The sequence below is a fragment of the Antedon mediterranea genome, chromosome 5, assembly GCF_964355755.1.
Source record: "Antedon mediterranea chromosome 5, ecAntMedi1.1, whole genome shotgun sequence".
In the NCBI taxonomy this organism is placed as follows: Eukaryota; Metazoa; Echinodermata; class Crinoidea; order Comatulida; family Antedonidae; genus Antedon; species Antedon mediterranea.
The window spans coordinates 14,613,773-14,636,199 of NC_092674.1; the positions used below are offsets into that span (position 1 = coordinate 14,613,773).

At 34.5% G+C, this 22,427-nt stretch overlaps 2 protein-coding genes across 2 annotated transcripts; one reads left to right on the top strand and one right to left on the bottom strand.

Moving 5' to 3' along the window:
* Window positions 1-3,785: 3,785 nt before the first annotated feature.
* Window positions 3,786-6,133, bottom strand: LOC140049235 (arylsulfatase A-like). The gene is made up of 3 exons (XM_072094078.1): window positions 5,566-6,133; window positions 5,216-5,468; window positions 3,786-4,670 (listed from the first exon to the last, which is right to left on the bottom strand). Exons 1-3 carry the CDS (start codon window positions 6,081-6,083, stop codon window positions 4,191-4,193), a joined length of 1,251 nt encoding a protein of 416 aa, XP_071950179.1. The 5' UTR covers window positions 6,084-6,133; the 3' UTR covers window positions 3,786-4,190.
* An 8,154-nt stretch (window positions 6,134-14,287) lies between these two features.
* Window positions 14,288-21,836, top strand: LOC140049197 (uncharacterized). The gene is made up of 3 exons (XM_072094027.1): window positions 14,288-14,336; window positions 19,198-19,611; window positions 20,033-21,836. Exons 2-3 carry the CDS (start codon window positions 19,208-19,210, stop codon window positions 20,208-20,210), a joined length of 582 nt encoding a protein of 193 aa, XP_071950128.1. The 5' UTR covers window positions 14,288-14,336; window positions 19,198-19,207; the 3' UTR covers window positions 20,211-21,836.
* The last annotated feature ends 591 nt before the right edge of the window (window positions 21,837-22,427 follow it).

Genomic DNA, 22,427 nt, shown 5'->3' on the forward strand with positions numbered 1-22,427 from the left:
TTTCCTAACGTTGTAAGAACATACAAGATAACGTTTACCCAACGTTATCGATAACATCTACCCAACGTCATAAGAACGTTCGGATATAATTAAAAATATGTTATTTACATAACATTATTGATAACATTTTTCTAACGTTATAAGAACGTTCGGAATAACATTCAAAATATTTTATTTACACAACATTTTGCTAGTGTTAAAAGAATTTTCAATTTTTTTAATTTACATAACATTTTTTGAAAACGTTTTAACGTAGATAGAATGTTCATAATTATACATTCCAATACAAACGTTCAGGATAACGTTCAATGCATGACTTTACAGAAACGCAAAAATCTGTATTGCCTTTAGACCGATACAATCACAGATGCAGAATTACCAATGTTTTCTCCTTCATTATGTTCTTTCACAAACAAACATGGAAGCATAGTATGACTCTATTGCACGGACCATGTTATCAGTTGTAGGCCTACGTTGGAAGAGCTGCTGAAGTACATGTCTGTTTTGATAAGTACGGTATGTAAAGAACTCAATAAAAGACAGCGAAAGAAGGGGTTCAGCTGACTCTACATACGTAATAACTGGTCCGGAGCATACAATTAGACAGAGTGGGCAGAAGCTTCTGACTAATGGAGTATTTTAAAATGAATTTTCTCCTTAAAGAGTGGAAGATAGATCATTACTGTAATATTGTTGGTGGTAAGAACCTGGTTGCTTCATATGGTGGAGAATGCTTCAATTCCAATATGTTTCCGATCAGCAACAAAGGATGGTAGTTATGGTTGGAACTCTTGAAAGTGATTAAATCTGGACTTTCAATAGCACTAGCAAGATATCATGCATTCACAGGATGTGGCTTTACCTCAGCATTTTTTTTTAAATAGACCATATTCAAATTTAATAATTTATTAATTGTACAGTACTTGATGTTTTTGTTTTCAGAAAAGGCAAAACTAAACCTATAGAACTTCTAGAAAACGATGAAATTAAGACACTATGTCAATATGTTTATTGACATAGGAAAGGTTGATAGTTTACACTATAGAAATCTAGGACAATCCACTAGCAAATATCAAAAGGGCACACTATGTAACAACAATATAGACTCGAAGCCACCGATGTATATCCTGACCATGGTTTGTCACCATCTGCATTTGGATGGTGTTTAGGAAAAACTACTTGAGTCAATGTGGTGTGAAGGGTCATCAATTCCCGAAACAGTGTTTTCAAATTATGACACACGTGATGAGGTGGAAAATTACAGTGAAACGGAAGAAACAGAGATCGAAGAATCGAGTGATTCTGATGGCGATGCATGGGATGGGGTGAAGACTCTGATTGAGAGAGGAATATGTGGATTTATTTAAAATAACTTGTGCAGAAAAGTCATAATCTATCAATTAACACCTTAAACTGGTTTTTTCCTAGTAACTAGTGAAAACTGCTGTAGATAGAATAGGTACTATTATAAAGTTCTCATTGTTATTCATGCTATTTTTAGTGCACTATACTAGGGATTTTTTAAAAGGTTAGCTTTTCCGCTGATCTAGCTAATTTTTTAGAGTGGGGGTGTTTGACGGGGTCTGGCAGGCACAATCCACCATTAAAAATGTCTGGCAATGGTCAATCATGATAGTTATGAGTTTATTGAACGTTTTTCAACCTTAAATATTTAAATAGAAATCTGAAAATGTCACGGCCATTGCATATCCACCCATTATTATAGAAGCACCACCATCTCATATGAGCGCTTTATACACAATGCTCTAATACTCAGACGCGACGAGGTAAGGCGTTTTCATAAATTTTTTTGATCAGCAGCTCTTCGCTATTGCACAAATGGTACGATTAAGTACATGCCCTAACCTTGCAATTCGTCTAAGGGAGGATTTCACACAATGGCAACTTTTATTGCATGTATTGGAAACATCTGGGGAGATGCAGGCCTAAATATATGTTGGTGGCCGGATTCTGTGTACGATCCAGCAAATGTGGAGATAATGTTTTCAGGAAAGTAGTTCTATCGATCAGTCAGGCACTGATGATTAATGAAGCACTTATCCATCATCTTATTCAAAATGTTTGTATATCGTTAGACGAAAGAAACCAACTTGAAGATCTAGACAAGTGTATAACAGAGTTATGCTTTGTACAAAAAATAATAATAGCACAGACATATCGAATGAAAATGTAATTGATCTCGCTGCAATGAAAGAGAAGTTGATACCTCTCTTGGAAGAATTTATTACATGTGGACGGCAAGCTTCTTTGATATTTGCTTTCTTTGAGTATTTTATTAACGTAATTTTGTTGCAGCCAAACACTACAAGGTTTCTCTATCTCTATCGTCGTTCTACTTCTCATATCTGAGTACTCGTGACCATTCTGATGAAATCTCTCCATATATGCCGATCTTGTGATTTATTGCTTAATAGAGTTTTGGTGCATCACATATTCCCTCTATCCATCTTATTTTAGAGGGGTCTGCCAGGGCCAAGACAGTGTACAGATAGTCGGTAATACTTTTAGGTCATTTGGTATTTGCTTACAATGTGCTAAATCATATAACATTGGCTGCTGGTGTTATCTACAATATCTAAGGTAGGCTATACTTGGGGGGGGGGGGGGTAAATGGGGTCTCTAGTCTAACTTTAGAGGGGTCTGCCAGGGCCAAGGCAGTGTACAGATAGTCTGTAATAGGTCATTTGGTATTGCTTACAATGTGCTAAATCATATAACATTGGTCACTGGTGGTATCTACAATATCTAAGCTGGGCTATGTAGTTGGGGGAAGGGGGTCTATAGGGTGTCTGGCACTTGCGGTGCAGCAGACAATTAGTCTGTTGTTATCCATTTAGTGTTGTATGAACACAACTTGTTCATTTGGCATTAATTTTGAGTGGTACCTCACTCATCTATGCTATCCCCATTTTAGGCCCTTCCTCGGGGGGTCTGGCGGGCCTATTGCAGCAGACAAAAAGTCTGTCGTTTGTGATACTGGTATAAGGATGCCAATGGGCATCCCATGGTGGTAAAATTAGGTGGTATCACTCTCATCTAACCTGGGCCGATTGTTTAGCACTTTTCGGGGTCCCCTGGGTCTAGACGCTGCAGGGGGTACCCGGCAGACTCCCATTTTCATTGACATCAAGTGACCCCCAACACACTTAAATAGTCAGATATTGGTACCTAGCTCATCTAACCAAATGTCTCTGGGCTGCAGGTGGTCTAGACGTTAAGTCGTTGGTCCAGCATGTAACATGGCCCATGTGCACGTAGAAGAACGCATTAAACTTGTCAAAAAGGGTGGGGGATTGTATCTCGGTTTACTGCCCAATTTACCACTAGAAGCAAGTCTAAGAACGTTAGCGGGTTTAAGTGTGTCGTTCGGTGGCTAAAGTCGATCTAAGGGAAGATGGATGAGGATAAAAAACAAATATTTTTTTTTATTATTATAACATCTCCGTCGTCATCATCACCACCATCATAATCATCTTCAACATGGTCAAATGATCTTCTTTACATTGTTTGGATGATAGTATCAGTAATTTTTGTTTCGTGTTTTTTATTGTTCAGTCAATGTGGCTATATGGATTTATATTGCTACCTTCAATATTATTATCTTATGATTATTCATCAGAAAATAACGTAAAATCCATACACACGAATTTTTTCAGTAACCAAATTAGAAATCAAAATACTTATCTCATAAGATACACGAACAGATAAAAAATCAATTTGAAATCTTTTTTCCATTTAAATTATCTTAAATTAAATAAGTCCTTTTATTTTTTAATAAATGACAATAGCAATTACAAAATAGAAATAAGCAAGAAATATGTAGACTTATTTACGCTACTATCTACTCAAAATCTGGAATCGGCTTCCATTTCACATCTGTCAGTCGAAGTCCTTAACTCTCAAAACTCACTTCTTCAAATATAATATTATTATTATTATAGCGCTATGAGACAGCAGTTTAAAACGCTTTATAATGCTCACAGTATTAATATCATTATTTGGGTGTAATTTAATATTTAACTAAATAAAATATACTGTAAAAATAAATGCATGCATAAATTATGCACCACATCGTGTCTGAAAAAGTAAATATTGCACTATAATTTTTCTGAAATTAATACTATTAATTAACCATCTACTTTTCATCATCAATATATTAGAGAATTAATTTACTTTTTACGACAAACATTACGATTTCTTCTAGGTAGTAGTTTACAATCTTCATATAATGGTAGAAGGCTATTTGTATAATTAGATGGACAATTACAACAGTATGGATACGGAGTGCACCCGAAGTTACAGCATAACTGAGATTCCCAATCTACATCTTTTATTGCACTTGGAGAAAAGCTTAACTTTGCCGTTTCTATCGCTAATAGGTCTGCCAGTTCATCAACCAAGCCATAACTAGTACTACTGATGTCATCTCTTTCTTCTGGATCTAGCAATATATCGTATATAATCGGAGGGTCATGCGATTGAAAGGTTGAATTCGGATTACACCTACACATTATGTCAATACCATCAGGTTCACAGTAGGAAGTGGTCTGGGTGTAATAATGTGCTTTATATTGAACTGTTCGAATCGCAAATGGTCCTTCGACGGAAGACGGTGTTGTGTCATAAATTAACAGTGATTGCCTTAAGCTCTGTAAAGACAAAAAACCCAAGGAATTATAATTTCAATGGTATCAGTGATCAATCAAGTCATGTGTGAGGAAACCCACCCGAATAGACCTATCGCTACATTTCTCCGGTTCCATGGAATATTGGAAAATACAGTGGCCGTATTCAGATAAGGGAAACTCTTAGAATTAAAAAAAAAATCTCCTATCTGTATAAGTGAATACAATTAAAGGGAACAATATCTCACTTAAGTGCGATTGTTCAAAACGGCCACTGCACCACATGTCTTTCACATGTTTTGCCTACTACCAAAGACCATCACCTAATACAAGAACCACCAAAACGGACAAAAGTTAAATTCAGTAAGAATGTCTATAAAAGATTCTCACAAGGAAGATTTTAATTGGACGTGTATTTGATTTGTATTTTAAAACAAGCACCTACAATCCTCTTAGTAAAACAATATGTGGGCCTACCACCACGGGATTCGAGAGGAAGCGAACGAGCTTACATCCTTACAGTGAATATTAAGAAACATAGGCATAAACATAGAAAGACTATCAAATACCTCGTCATTCTGAAATAGCACATCATAGAAGTCAAATCCATCTAATATAATATCATCTGTTGACGACCCAGTTATTCTTCTAATTGTTGGCCATATATCAAGATGGCTAAGCAACTCGGTTGAAACCCCAGGGCTGATGCGTCCTTGCCAGTATATAACGGTTGGAATACGAATACCACCTTCAAATGTATTTGATTTCCCACAGCGAAATATTCCATTGTGGCCTCCCAATGTGCCCTCACGACGGTCAGGCCTAATACAATTATAATATTTATTAGGCTAATACAGTAGGATAGTAATAACATATTATTTAGCGCGTTCAGTTAAGTAATGAATACCATAATATTTACCCATTGTCTGAAGTAAAAATCACCAGTGTATTATCGAGAACCCCACTTTCTCGAAGTTCTTGCATAATGTCTCCAACCTCACCATCGAGTTCTGCCATGGAGTCAGTATACGGTCCTCCAAGCGTCGTGTTTCTATAGCGACGTCCAGCAAACTGGGGTGCATGTGGATGCAATGAAGAATAAAGAAGGAAGAACGGTTTTCTATCACAAGCATTGGTCTGTATAAAGCTTTTAGCAGCTCTTATCTGTCTTTCTGCCAACGTTATCAAGTCTAATGGTTGTTCTATTAGTTCGTTGTTTAAAATTAACTGACATGGTGCCTTTTCAGGAGCATAATCAACTCCTTCACAGTCATCATCCGGGTAATAACATTTAAAGTTTGGACAATCACCAAGTGTAGTGGGAGTACCAAAAAAGAAATCGAAGCCATGAGTTAAGGGTAAAAATTCTCTGTTTTTACCAACACCAAGATGCCACTTCCCAACTAGACCTGATATGTAACCATTATTAGAGAGCATTTCTGGAATTGTTATTTCTTCATGGCGTAGGCCATTGATAAACTCTTGATTAAAAAATGATTTATATCATTCCATACACCTGTACGTACCGGATAGCGGCCAGTAAGAAGTGAAGCCCTGTTTATAAAAAAAATCTTTGTTATTTATTTGATAACATTGATCATATACAAGAATATAATTGAACAAGGCCAACAGCCATTAAGTCGCGTGCTACAATGCATAGTGATACCGGACCGACAGACAAACAGACCGACAGACAGACAGACCGACAGACAGACGGACCGACCGACATAGTGAACTATACTGACCGAAATTACTGAACATGTTTAAAAATGTTGAAATGTTTAAAAACATTTATATTTTTTTAATTTACACGTGCGTAGCCTGTCACTTTTGACGTGCTCGTATAACGTAATTTCGAGTTAAAAAGTAAGTCAAGAAAACAGAAATCGGGCAAGAAGAGTGCGCAATAACATTTAACGCGCAGTGCGCGCGCAAAAATCTGCGCACTCATGGCAATTTTGTAAACGCTTAAAATTGCCTGAAACGTACTCTTATTTCATCGAAAATAAATTTTTAAAATTTTAAGCGCGCTTACGCATGCGTTACATGCGCTACGCACGTAATTGTATTGCCATATATGATGATTTATGCCCTGAAATTTATGAGTACCAACTTTTATTTAATTGTGATTCATGGTTGTTAAGATATGATTACAAACGTGATTTCGTTAAATCGTGCGTAGACCGCGTAATTTTTTATTGCGCACCGTGAAAACATAACCACATCGATTCCTGGCCATAAGGAATATTCTGTGAAAAATTGACTTAGCTAGATTAAACTGATATCAAGATAAGGTCATAAAGCGATAAAACGCATAGTGATACCGGACCGACAGACAGACAGACAGACAGACCGACAGACAGACCGACAGACAGACAGACAGACAGACCGACCGACCGACCGACATAGTGAACTATAGAGTCGCTTCCACGCGACTAAAAACACAATGACAAGAAAGAAAGACAGAAAGAGACAACGACATATAATAAATCTTTAAAAGTTCAACATCAACAACATCAAAGTACACATAAATAGCCTCAACTTGCATTTGGTAACGGTTTAGGCCACCTTGAGCATTTCGATCAAACTTGTTGACACGAAAATATCAAAGTGCACAGAATAGCCTCCAATCGAATTTGGTAACGGTTTAGGCCATTTTAAGCATTTCGATAAAACTTGTTGACATAACATCAAAGTTCGCAGAATAGCCTTAATACGCATTTGGTAACGATTTAGGCCATTTTAAGCATATCGATAAAACTTGTTGACATAAAAACATCATCAAAGTACACGCACAGAATAGCCTCAACTCGCATTTGGTAACGGTTTAGGCCATTTTAAGCATTTCGATAACATTGTTTAAATAATAAATACTGGGTAATGAAATGCTGCGTTACGAAAGAACTGTTAGGAATCTTACCTTGCTGGACTGCAGACGGGAGAGGAACTATAAAACTGAGTAAACTTTTTCCCTCCACTAAAAAAAGCATCAATATTAGGTGTCGATGCCAGTGGATTTCCAAATGACTGTAAGTCACCATACCCCATGTCATCGGCCAAAAAAATTACAATATTTGGAGAATTGTGGGTATCGCAATGAAAAAGATCAGTTTTAAGCACCAACAGAAAAAAGACAAGTCTAATAAAACCGGAGACATTTAAAGCTCTGTCCAATTTAGAACACAACATAATTTCCTGCATCGAAAAGAAAAAATATTTCAGACATTGATTATGATTAGGCAGTACTTATATTAGATATTAGCCTACGTGAAATGTGGAAATATTGAAAACAAAGGCCCGTCTCATTTGTACTTTATACTAATCCCATTAATTTACTCAAGTTAAAAGAATAGCATATTACCAAATGTGTACTTTTGCTTAGTTTCCAAACGTAGTTTCTTTCCTTGTTTTTGTAGCCATACTGTATAATGAGCATCAAATATACTCCGACGATCAACTACTACCCTCACAAATAAAATGTAGGAATATCAAATAAAATTATACAATCGACTTTAAACACACTATAAACATAATTCGCAGTCAATTTAAATTTAAAACGGTAGGTCTTTATATAAAATACTATTTATGATTTTAACTATTCATTGATCTCTTTCATGTTAGTATATTTTAATTATTGTGCGCATTATCTCTTTTCATTTTCCATTTAGGTGATCTACCCGACAGTCCTTTTTTTCGATTTTTGGTAAATCCGTCATTTGGATTTTGACCTTTTCTAGCGCTTTTTTGTTTTGTCTTTGTACTTTTTTGACGAAATAAATGAAATGAAATATACGGGTTGTTGCAATTAGTAGTACCGGTAAAAATATATTTTTAAAAAAAGGCTTATATTTTAGTGTGGGTGTTAAGCAAGAACACATTTTAAAACCTATAGCCTGGATAACTCTATTTTAGTACAGTACGGTATAACATATATATAATAGCCAAAATTGATTCCTCTATCACCTCCTAAGCCGCAAGTCCGATACTAGCGCCGCTCGAGCTGGGGTTAAGACTAATTTCTTTGCAACTGCCGAATCCCGAGTTCGGTAATTCTCGACAATTTTCCTACGCCACAATTAGGCCTAGGTCAGTCACTCCGGTAATTAGCAATCGAGGCTAGACAGCAGCACATGTGATCAGCGCAGCTGCAGTTATAGTATAGCCGCAGTGTTGCGCCATTTCAAATGAAACGGGCGGTAAGAAACTGTATTCTTGATAATGTTAACCCAGGCTAAGTTATGTTTCTTACTAATTACTATTCCTAAGCTGATATATAGACAATAGCTGAATGAAACTGAACAACAGGAGACTGCAAGAATATTCATCCAGATTCAACTAAGTCACTGTTCTCCAGTCGGAAATGATATTAACATAGGCCTACTTTGGAAGCATTTACAAAACATGACAAATTACCTGACGACTATGAAATGCAGGAGTATATGTCCTATTCCAATACAAACATAAGGACAGAAAAAAACTGAAAAAAAAAAAAAAAAAAAAAAAAAAAAAGAGTTAGTCTTTACCGATCAACCGACCGACATAGTGAGCTCTAGAGTCGCGTTGCACGCGACTAATAAACTTCTATTATTTTAATATATATATATATATATATATATATATATATATATATATATATATATATATATATATATTTACACAGACAAAACAAGAACAAAGATACAGATGTATATTACAAATTATAATATTAACGAGATTCTGTTTTTTTGTTGTTTTTTGTTGTGACTGCATGTTTTTTAAACATTCATTTTACAGTGAGCACTACTATTATTTGCGATGTTTCTGTACATTTGTATTTAAAATTGTTGCTTTTAGAACTCAAACAAAATAGACACTGAAATATACAGAACTAGCAAGGGCTGTTTTCAAAATTAGTTTAAATATTTCTCAGTACACATAGCACCCGACGCCAGTATACTGTACTCACCAATTTCCACCCCTCTTCAATAACACCCCACACTCTTTTTAAAAAATAAATTCTTCCCAGGACAATTCATTTCAATTTTAGCTTCATAAGGGGTATACATAATTATCTATGATGGGCCAATGGTTTAAGTACGTTGTAAACTGTGTAAATGAATAGGTGTCATTGGCTGATAATTAAAATATCTAATTTTTATACTGTGGCCTACATCACCACCCCAAACTCCCATCCTATTCCCAGGGATAATTAAAATACCAATTTTCCATCACAATTCTGGTCAATTTGATAGCCTCCTACCCCTAGCCTAAGCCAAATCCAATCCCCTTCAACACCCACACCTTATCGCCCCACCCCCTTTCCCACCAAATCTCCGGACTTTTTTAATGTAGTTTAAAACCTTTCCGGTACAATTGCGGTTATTTTTAAACCCCATATGTATGGTTACGGGCAGAAACAGAAATTTGTATAACGAGCAGACATCAAAAGTGGGGAATTTGGATCCCATTTGGCACCTAACTTGAATCCAAGATGGAGGATGATGTTGAAATATAGTTTAGAACTTTCCAGGTACAATTTTAGTCATTTTTAATTCAAGAGTGCAATACATAGCTGATAGGCATAGTTTAAGAACTTTGCAAACTATATTATTATATAAATTAATAGGTGTCATATTGAATGCTTAATGAAAGAAATATCTAATTTGAATACCGCTGACTCTTCCCCAGCCTATATTTTGACCACATTTACAAACTCTCTCTCGGCACTATCCATCTATTTATAGATGTGTGTATACTGCATTGTACTATATTACTCTATTATCTTTTTTGATTCCGGAATCTTACAATCATTATAAGATGACAGTACCCGTCCATTGGACGGGTACATGCTAGTAATAAATAAATAAAGAACGCTGTGTCCTCAAACAAGTCTATTGCTAATAGAACATGATGGCCATTTCTGAATTTTCATAAATGTCAATCAATTTGGAATCGTCGATTTCAGCATAATCACCGCACTACCCTAATACAGTATTACTGTATTACTGTATCTAATTCAAATATGTGTGTATATTCTACCTATTTATCAAAATGTATTATTTAACTTGTTTGTGTGTATTCATTTTAGTAGTTAAAAAAACCAAAGATAGCAAGCTAACTTCATTCAATCAAGATGTGTCTTACGAAATACGAAAAAGAATTACAAACTAACACACAGATAGAAATGTAATGTAATGTAGACTGACATAGATACAATGTGCAAATGGTCTCATGATTGGCAGCAGCTACCGTTTAAATTGACCAGTAAAGTCATTCATTCTGGGTCAAAGAATTTGATGTATGAATACTTTATTGGCCTTGGTGATAACAAAGTTGGTATTCATAGCGTTTCTCAAGAAACAGATTTAGGAATATTGATTGATCATAAATTAGGCTTCTCTGCCCATACTTCCAAGATTGTTAAATCTGCAAACAGGATACTCGGTATAGTAAGAGTTATATGTATCTGTACAAATCTATGATCAGACCTATATTGGAATATGGTGGTAGTTCATGGACGCCTCTGTATCAGAAAGATTACAATCGTTTCGAATAAGTTCAACATCCTCAAGGTTAGTGTCTGAATTGAGGAGTAAGCCATATGAAGAGAGATTGAAGTTATTGGATTTGCCTACCTAGCCTTTAGAAAGAAAAGAATGGATTTAATTCAAACTTTCATAAATTTGATAATATCGAGGCAGGAAATTATTTCAAAGATCTAAATACCAGCAAACCAGGGGGAATGTTTTTAAGGTATCGAAATCCAAATACAATAAAAACATTAGAAAAAGAGCATATGCAGTTAGAGTTATAAATGATTGGAACTCACTACCAAACTATATTGTGACGGAACCAACGATTAACAAGTTCAAAACCGGCATTGCAAAGTTATGGTCTGACCACCATCTCAAGTTTCGCCCATATGTTACCGAGGAGTTCTCATTGATGACAATGGAGGGACAAATGAGCTAGTTCTAAAAGTCCTACGGTTCAAGGTAACCGTCCATTTATAATACATTGTTTGGGTTGTATAGGCCTACAACTCTATTAGAGAAACAAACTACGGATTATTCTTAATATAGGATAGGCAAGTGAGTGAGTGGAACCGTAATTACGTAGCCATAACATCGGCAGGGGTTTGAGGCTCACTCCATGTTGGTGTTATCCGTATTCATTTTGTTTAGTAGGCTTATTACATGTTGCGGAATGGGAAAAAATATATCAAGGCTTAGACAAGTGCCATACGCATCCCTTTCCTTTATACTCTTTCCAAACGAGTGATAGGCCTATATATATTGTTTTCATTATTAATGTGAATGGCCTTACCCAAAGTATTGACAACAGACCATGGAAGAGAGTTTGTCAATGAACTCATGGAGTTCCATGATGAACTCAATGATGAGCTCATGAAGAAATTGAACATTGAGTATCGTCTCACCACACCCTACCATCCACAGGTTGGTATATTACCTGCATTTACATACCCGTAAATAGGATTGATTGCTTGAATAGAATAAGCATATTAGTCTGCAAAAGCGCAGTCTAGTAAGCGCATCAGCGATACAGTATATTGTGTCTCCAATCAATACCCCATTCCTTTTTCAATAAACGTTGCAGATGACGTTCATCAATGCGCAGCATAAGCTAAAAACATGTTAATGTTACTAATTAAATTGTAATTATTAGGCATATTATTATTATTTGCGACCAGTATGCATACGATCCACACCCATTCATTTCTCCAAGATGATGAGTGGCACGACTATGTCGATACCTGCGTGTTTGCCTCTAACACGTCAAGGCATGATTCGACACATTTTACATATCGTTCTAGCTAATGTTTCTTCCTAATCACACTACAGTTGACGTCGCGGTTGACAGCACAGAAACAGAGGAAATCCTGAAGAAGTATAATGATTCTGAAGAGATGCCACAGTACGATTGATCAGCGACTAAAAGATCGCCAGAAATTCTAGAAGAGGCCAAGACCAACATAAGTAAAAAATACAATAGAGAAAGTATGCCCGTCCTAACATGTTATTGATTTAGATTCGGTGAGTACACCAGTCCACAGAAGCCAATTATATGGATAGACAACGGGGCAGTTTAGCTGAGCGTGGATGACAGGAAAATATTAGAGTTCAACCCGTTGGTTAAACTCAAGCATCATTAATGCGTCGCAGACGATATTAAATAGAGTACCTGGATTCCAGGATGTTGAACTAGGATCAATTTCTGGATTTAATATTGAAGGAGGAGAATTTATACAAATATTACATGGAAGTGGACACTGGCTGTCAGTACTATTGGTACTGTTCACCGCAATGTCGTGTTATACGATAGTGGATATTCTATGACTCCATCTGACATTAAGAAACAGATAGCCTCACCAAAGATTATATAGCGCCTGGAGGATTTTTTTTCAATCAGACCGAGATGAGACGCCACCTTAAACATTGTTTCGAGTGTGGAATATTCTCGATGTTCCCAATACAAAAAATCATATATAGTATATATTAGGTATAAAGCAGCAACACGGATAATAGTTTTTTTGCGACTGCAGAATGCCATAGGTTGCAGGAGAACGCATGGTGCAATGTGGTAAATGCCAGTAATGGTACCACTTTAGCTGTTTTAAGAAGTTTAAAAACAAAATCAGAAAAAAATGCCCCATGGTTCTGGAAAAAATGTTAAATCAACTCAAAACAAATAACCATGACTTCGTAAAAATATCAGTTAATTATTATTTAGAATAAAAATAGAAGAAAGAAACGGGCAGGTAGAAAACTGAGACGTAAAATTAAAGTAACTAGGCTCAATAGGCCTAAATCATCAGAAACGTATCCAATGTCAACATAATTTAATCAGTATTAGGACAGAACCCTAGACAAAAGTATTTTGCCCAAGCCCAAAGGCACGAATTTTTCTATCCAATGCCAGATCACTAAAGAACAAAGTTGATGAGTTTGAAAATAAGATATTTAAACTTGGCATCGATGTAGCTGTTATCACTGAATCCTGGCTGAATGATTAAACTGAAGCAAAAGCTGACATTCCTCGATACACTTGTATTACCAAGAAGAATAGAAACAAACGTAGTGGCGGGGTAATCGCTTAATTGTTTGTAGTACTTACAAATAACCAGTGTGAGTGTTCGTAATAAAGATGACAAGCTAGACAAAATGCGTTTTGTTTATTTAAGAATATATGGGTCGATACCGTAGTACAGAGTGCTAAAAAAATTGGGATACTCCATAATGATTATACTCACCCTGCACATCTTCCAGAGGGCGATTCAAATATTTCATTCGGATACTCGATCCCAGCAACAACCCCACCCGCCTAACCTTTAAACTATGCACCAGGGGAGTTTTTGAAGTTTAGTTAAAATTCTTCCCACAAGTAGAATTTCGGTTTGATACCACTCCGAAGTGCAAAGGACTAACATATCCAGTACACATTAAAATTTTGCATGGATGTCAGTTAATTTTTATCAATATAAAATATTATCAGTACAATAACAATTGCGGTCAATGTGACTATAACAAACTATTTCTTATTTGCGACCAATTTGGCGCACCATATGTAGACGTAAATACAATGTATCGTCCCCCTATTATATCCCCCCACACACTCTCTCCACCAACCACAACTTCAGCAGCAGCAGGCAACAACACAAAAAACGCTCACCAGACAGACCAAAAATAAATGGCAAGTTACTAAAACATACAAGTTGAAATGATATTGAAACACATTTAATTATCTTAAATTATCTCATTTTTTACTATCAATAAATGATCAACCTACTGCGTATTTACCTAGGCTTAGATGGTAAGCCTACATAGGCCTAGGCCTAGTTAAGGCTAGGAAAGGCCCTGGGTAGCGGGGATACCCGGGTAGCGGGACGGTTCGGTCCTGACATGAGACGGTTCGGTCCTGACATGAGACGATTCGGCCCTGGGCTGGGACGATTTGGCCTAGGACTAGTCAGCCCATTTATCGGCTTTGATATGCATTTTTAGGGAATAAATAAGCCCTTTCTTCAAAATTTGTTTTCAGAGAGACTCTGGGACAGGCCTACTCTAGGCCTAGGCCTACTACAGAAAATGATGCAACCAATAAGATAATTACAAAGGTTGTTGGGTCTATCGTCACTCGAAGATGACATGATTGAAACTTATAAGATTGTTCATGGTCTCGAAAATGTTTGTTTTTCCGACTTTTTTACTTTCCATAATTCTGCTGGCCATTTTACACGAGGTCATCCTAAAGTTGTGTAAACCTTGGTTTAATACTTTTAGTAGAGCCTCTTTCTTTGATTTACGTATCATAATAGTACATGGAACTCATTAGCCCTTTCACATTGTTTCAAGCCCAACACTTAACATTTTCAAGCAAAAATATGACACATCAATACTATGACTCTATGAGAGGAGGCAGCCTCTACGAGTACATACCGTGTCAGAGGAAATCGGTTGCGTCTGAAATCGGTCGCGATAAAATCAACTTCCGGTATTTTGTATGGCGCGCCGCTAGAGCTATACGTTTGATATCGGTAGCGTTTTAAATCGGTCGCGCTATTTTGCATGGGACGCACTAGATACATTTTTAATGAAAACGCTAATTATGTTTTTATTTAGTTAATTTTGAATATAGAATTTCTAATACTAATTACTATTAACATTTTTTTTTAGTTTACCTCGATCGTTATTATTTTTTAAGTACAGTAAATATAAATTTATCTCATTATTATTTATCTCATTATTTATAAATAATTTGTGTTTACAGGTGTCAATGAATAATTGTAATGTGTTCGTTTAGAAAATCGTTTTAAAAAGTTTTATTGAATATTGTTTAAGTTTTTGAAAAGATTAGCATGCCACTGTTAAGTTTTGACAATTTTGAAATAATTTAATATTAAACAAGTAGACGCGCCTATTATGCAATAAAGGAAGATGATGTATGACGATGATTTTTACGTTTGATATCCGCCACTAATGTGAGCATGGTTTTAGGATAATACTAATAAAATAATATTATATGCCGTTATAAATCAATCTACCGGGCCTAACAGTAGGACTATGATGTACAATGATAGGCCTAGATGTGAGAATAATAATGGATGGATAATAATATTTCATAATATTTATTGTTATGTTTAAAAAAAAAAATAGTTATTCGAGATTGTAAAGGGATCGACAACTGTATATCGAGGAAGGGGAGAATGTTCTGAAAAACAACAAACGAATAATGAGGGCCTCATTATTAGGGCGCTATTGTATAGTGTGTAAAAGGCCGTTTTGGCGTGTCATAGATAAAAGAAAAAAAAAACAAATACCGACAGCGTGGTTGGTAAGACGTGTGCAAATAAATGATAATAAAAATCAGAAAGTTCTTGCGTATATTATTTATGGGCCTTTCTTTAGTACAGTGATCCAATAGTAAGTTGTTAACGACATGGATATGATATATCTGCCACAGTATGCATAAGTATAAAAATGGATACGCTGGCTTTACGGGCTATACTGTACATTGTAACAATTATTGTTTTTAAATAAATTGTTCTCTATTCTCTATATTAAATATATTAATTAATAGTACATAATAAAATAGAGGTAAATTATTATATGCCTAATAAAATATTACAGTAAAAGAGTTTAGAAATGGCCATTTTGAAAAGACACAGTCCTTCTCCGAGACCTGTGAAATAAAAAAAAAAGATTGATAATAAATATTCATTAACCAAAATAAAAAATATCCACATAAATAATCTAGTTTCTACATAAAAAAATTCAATTAAATCCTGCTAGCATGTATCTCGCTCCATACAAGATAGCGCAACCGATTTCATCAAACGTAGCTGTAGCGGCACGCCATACAAAATACCGGAAGTTGATTTTATCGCGACCGATTTCAAATGCGACCGATTTCATCGTAAACCGTACATACTCACTAAAGTAAGCACTAAGGTAATATAAGCAAATCTAGCCTGAGTAAAACATTGCTGAAAATTATCCCTTTTTAAGCCATGCAAACGATTGAAACAATTTTGGCGAATAACAAAGTTTTCGAAATAAATATTAATAAATGGTTAGTTGAAACACCTTTTAAAAACTTGATAAATACCCAAAAATTCTCTATTAACAATCATTGGTTTAGTAAGACATTTTTGGGCTGAATCATTTCAGGGCCCAGAAGGTTTACAGGTCTAACAATTTTTGCTTATGTGTATATCTAGTAAATATTCAAACACGAGAGGATCACTCTCATTTGAAACTGATTTATTTAACAACAAGGGTAATCAGCAAACATGCATTAGTGAATAGCTCATGTTGCGTAACGCATCAATCAAAGCTGCATGCTCCAAATTCGCCAGAGTTGATCCACGGCCAAGTCTGGTGATATTGAAGTTTGATTGATGCGTTACAGTGCTATTGTACTATTGTACGTCTATAGTAACATTAAACTTGAATACAATGCAAATATTGACCTATAAGGTATCCACATACTGTAAAACTTAAAATGTAATTAAAAGTAAACATTCTGGGTCAACAAAATATGGATGGCAGTACTCGTTACAATAGCCGCAGTCCAATCTAGGTCAACAAAATATGGATGGCAGTACTCGTTACAATAGCCGCAGTCCAATCTAGGTCAACAAAATATGGATGGCAGTACTCGTTACAATAGCCGCAGTCCAATCTAGGTCAACAAAATATGGATGGCAGTACTCGTTATAATAGCCGCAGTCCAATCTAGGTCAACAAAATATGGATGGCAGTACTCGTTATAATAGCCGCAGTCCAATCTAGGTCAACAAAATATGGATGGCAGTACTCGTTACAATAGCCGCAGTCCAATCTAGGTCAACAAAATATGGATGGCAGTACTCGTTACAATAGCCGCAGTCCAATCTAGGTCAACAAAATATGAATGGCAGTACTCGTTACAATAGCCGCAGTCCAATCTAGGTCAACAAAATATGGATGGCAGTACTCGTTACAATAGCCGCAGTCCAATCTAGGTCAACAAAATATGGATGGCAGTACTCGTTACAATAGCCGCAGTCCAATCTAGGTCAACAAAATATGGATGGCAGTACTCGTTACAATAGCCGCAGTCCAATCTAGGTCAACAAAATATGGATGGCAGTACTCGTTACAATAGCCGCAGTCCAATCTAGGTCAACAAAATATGGATGGCAGTACTCGTTACAATAGCCGCAGTCCAATCTAGGTCAACAAAATGATCTTTTCTTAAGTTTATTTCTGCTTTGAGTATAATTATCATTGTAAAATATTTTTAACAAAGATGATACCGTATTTTTTTTAAATTTCAGAAATGGGAAATGTGAATAAAATAAACAGTTAACATAGGAGTCTAGTCCTTGTGGCATTTTAGATAATAAATTTAAGAAAAACACACTAAATTGGAAAATCATATAACAAAAGGTCTAATAAATAATGCATATATATATTTTAAAAACATTAAACCAGGTCTTACTGTAAATATACGTTTTATGGTAAATTATGATGAAAAGAGAGAAACAATGCACTACAGACGTAGCTTGCAGTGAAATGTCCTCTGTTGGACGGTCTTAGTTTTGTAGGCTTACATGTAGCTGGTAAACATTGGTAACGTACGAACCTTGTATGCTAGATATAGGCCTAGCCTGATGTTGTATAGTTGCTGCATTAATTGTCTTTCTGTTTTTGCAAATTGGGGCAAACCCGATATTTTTGCTGAAAAGTTTTTTAACCGTTTAAAGATGAAAAAAGTAATCTCAGTAGGACAATATAGTATTTACAGTATTTTTACATTAAATGTAGTTCGTGACCTTAAATTAGGTTTAAAAAACGTAGGGAATGGGACTTTAACTATGGATGAAAGATTATAAAGGTTTTATCGATTCTGGGATTGGGTTGTAGATATTTAAGGAAAAGGACTTCACATTGTATTGTGATATAAAATTCAAGATAACTGTGACACTATAATAATCATTAGGGTGATACAGTATTAATCAACACACAGATATTCTGATACTCCTATGTAGATCAACTTTTTTTTCTGTTTATTCTCTAAACGAGTTCAAATATAGTAATGTATTCTGTCTGATAATTGATACTGCTGTGCCACCACTATTTATACCAATCTTTAATTCTGTATTTCCCTAATCCGAAAACTGTTACAAAAACTTTATTTTAATTGTTACAAAAACTTTATTTATGCTCTCAGGGTTTTTCTTTTAACCAAATAAATTAGATAAAGCAAAGTTGAAAACATCAATCCATTGTTTTTGGGTTTAACTGTGTAAGGGTTTACAGGTCATTCCACTTCAATTCAACCAAAGAAAATTACATCATCATGTCATTGATTTCATTCAAGTTGGGTACACAAAGAGCACTTAAGCCAAAATGCCAAATTCCATTTTATTTTTCAGTGACATCAGTACCAAACAACCTACTGTTTGATAGATTACTGTAGATGTGATGATATACTGTAAACTTCCAGTTATTTTTTAATTTGGGTAAAATAATATCGTGTAATTACTTCTTTTCTTTTTTTAATATAGCAATAGTACAATGGCATTCAGAAGATCACTGGTTTTCTTAAACATCAAGCCAAATTCACTAACAATTTCAAAAAGAGTTTGTAACTATTTCTCGACAGAATATGATGCTATTATTGATAAATACTATACAAAATGCAGTATAAAACAATCAAAATCCAACAAATATTCAGTGTATACTCCGAATCTCTCTGTATCATTTCGAAGTATGTGTACGTCAAGAATTCAACTTGACAATAAAATGACAGAATCCAAGATGCAGCTTGTATATACTTGTAAAGTATGTCAGACACGCAATACAAAAACAATTTCAAAGCAAGCATACAGCAATGGTGTTGTGATTGTGAAGTGTACTGGCTGTGAGAAAAACCATCTGATTGCTGATAATTTGGGGTGGTTTAAAGATGTAAAGGGCAGGTAATTTAATTTCACAACTGTAAATTGAACCCAAAAAAATAATGGTTGTAATAATTGAATAATATAAAAAAAAAGAACATAAACTTAATTACAGATTATGATGAATCACATCACCTATATCAAAACTTGAGTTTACACACAACAGGGCATCAACACCTGTATTTTATGTGATTGGAGTTCCAGTGTGTGTAAACTGTAGAGTTTTGCTACGTAATAAAGAAAATTACAGTAACGAAATAATATATAATTTTGGCTGTGGAACACTGTTATTCCGAACCTCCTGACTGCGCAATTAATTAGGTGTGCGCCTGCATCCACTCTAGATTATCTATCAATAAAGTTTGAATTAGATAAATTAAGATGCAGTGAGCTACTTGATGAATTTATATTTTTTATTATTCTTTTTTTACATAAATTTTAGAAACATAGAAGAAATTCTGGCTGAAAGGAATGAGGAAGTTAGGAGAATTACTTACAATGAAACAATAGAACTGACTAAAGATGACATTCTTGATAATAAAGGTTTGTGTAACAAGGAACAACAAAAGCTAACACAAGTAGATGAACACTTGGATGGAGCGCCCTCACAAAACAAATAAATTTGGAAGAATGTAATATTTAGAAAAAGATAAGTAAAAAAAAAAAATAGTTTGCACATTCCATATACTCTATAATGAAGGCAAAAACAGGACTTTAAACTCGCATTTTTTTTTTTTATCTTTCGTGGGAATCACCCACCTTTATTGTAATTTCTTCTCATTTTCAATGTATAATTGTATAAATAATTCTGTCATTCTTAAAACAATATAGATGCATATCTGCCATAAAGGTAAATAGACTCTATACAGATGAAGCTATTAATAGAACCATTGATAAAATAATTAGTGATACATATTGTATATTGTATATTTACAATTGTACTGTACAGATAAATGAAAATATTGCATATATTAAAACAGAAAATGAAATAAAATCAAGGTAAGTTCTCTAAAATGCTAGTTTTTACATTTTTACATTTTTTGTCTGCTTTAATAAAATTGCATCCGTAATTCAGGATTTCGATTCAAATGCAAACAAATTCCATATCACTTTATGTTTTTACAGTTTTTCTAATTTTTCCAAAATGCATGATTTGTAAATGCAAAATGTGAATAATGAAATAAGTTTATTTACAACTATGTTTCGTGTACCTGTTATTATTTTATACCAATTGATAGTACCTTCTGTTGGAAAACACTTAAATATGAGGTCATTAAATTTAAGCCATACATTTGGATTTCTGTACATTCAACTAGAATATGTAATTCACATTCAATTTCTTTTTTACACCTGTCACATTGTTTTGTACTATTTTCAATCTTTTTTTACAAGATAAAATATTGTGTAGTAATTTAAAATTAAATTGTGCAATTCTATTTATGTGCTTAAAGTTGTGTATTTTATTTGTCCATACTTTATACCAATCTAGTTCGGTATTATTGAACACTACTTCCCATTTTGCCGCTGCAATGGGATTGGTAGCTATTTCATTTACAAAATGCCTATAATAAAATTTTCGGAACAAGCATTTCCCAATTGTGTTCACTTGTTCATCATCACTTGGTCTCTCGCTAGATTCTTTCCATTCAATAGTTAGTTATGGCATTAATAAGCACCATGTATTCTATTAGACCATTTTGTCTTTTGGATAGAGTGGGTATTAGTACATCAGGTGCTATTATTCTGTTATTTACTATAATATCATTAATTACTTTATATCCAGAATGTAACCATGTTTCAAAATATATTGATTTTCCATTAGTTGTAATATACCTATTTTTCCACAATTGTTGTTTTTTAATTTCTGCTACATTTATTGGATGTCGACCTAAAATATTGTTGATGTTTACCACATCTTTTAACGTTTCTACATAAAAGTCTGATAAACCTCTTAAAACTATGTGTTCTTCTAAATTAAGTAGACTTGTATTTACAGTATATTCAATTGGATACATATAATAGAGTGGTATGCACTTCCATTTACCTGGGTCTGGACTTAGAAGCCTTTTGATCCAACTTAACTTTAGAGATTTTACCATTGGAATGTGGAACGGATAAAATAAACAAAATTAAAAATGAATAAAGTTGTATGTGTTATTTATCTTACCGTACATGGTACAGGGGAGGATTTGTAGCATACAGTAGTTTGTTTGACATTTCTAATAAGAGTATGAAACCCTGTGTCCTGGAAGTATCTCTAGCAAAATGAGTACAAATGCCTCCTTTGCTTAGAGAGTCAATGTTCCAGCAGATTGTTATTTTTATAGTTTTTTCCAGAGTTGTATTTCCACATCTGAAGGATATATTAAAGAAGTTGATGAAAGCTAAATAAATTGATACTTTAGATTTGGAAAAGTAATAAAGTGGCTATGACTATTCAATGTCAAACAATATTGATAAAGGTATTGATAGACAGAATAATGAAAGTAGAGAAACAACATACTATAGACCAGTCCTTAGAATACTTTACAACATCTACTACTGAAACATAAAATAATTGTAAACTTGTTTATTGTAGACTAGATACATGTATCGATACATAGAAACATTCAGGAGGATTAAATCTACAGTTTGGTGAAATGTTTTGACAACAAAATACTATACAAACTAAATAAACTTATAATATAAAGTGATAAAACTAAATCTGAATGATATAAAAAATACACATAAAACAGGTAACATAAAAAAATATTATGAAATGAAAAGTTGGCTTGTTTTAAAGAGTGTTTTCATCATATTTGGTTCCATGCTAAAGTTTCACAAGAACAGAATGGTCC

What these genes read in the sequence shown, in the direction of transcription:
- LOC140049235 (XM_072094078.1), bottom strand. Translation starts at nt 6,083, where the DNA reads ATGCTCTCTAATAATGGTTACATATCAGGTCTAGTTGGGAAGTGGCAT. An exon ending in ATTTTTACTTCAGACAATGG is followed by an intron (nt 5,469 to 5,565) that starts GTAAATATTATG and finishes TAATTGTATTAG; the next exon opens with GCCTGACCGTCGTGAGGGCA. An exon ending in TGCTATTTCAGAATGACGAG is followed by an intron (nt 4,671 to 5,215) that starts GTATTTGATAGT and finishes TTGTCTTTACAG; the next exon opens with AGCTTAAGGCAATCACTGTT.
- LOC140049197 (XM_072094027.1), top strand. Translation starts at nt 19,208, where the DNA reads ATGGCATTCAGAAGATCACTGGTTTTCTTAAACATCAAGCCAAATTCA. An exon ending in TTTAAAGATGTAAAGGGCAG is followed by an intron (nt 19,612 to 20,032) that starts GTAATTTAATTT and finishes CATAAATTTTAG; the next exon opens with AAACATAGAAGAAATTCTGG.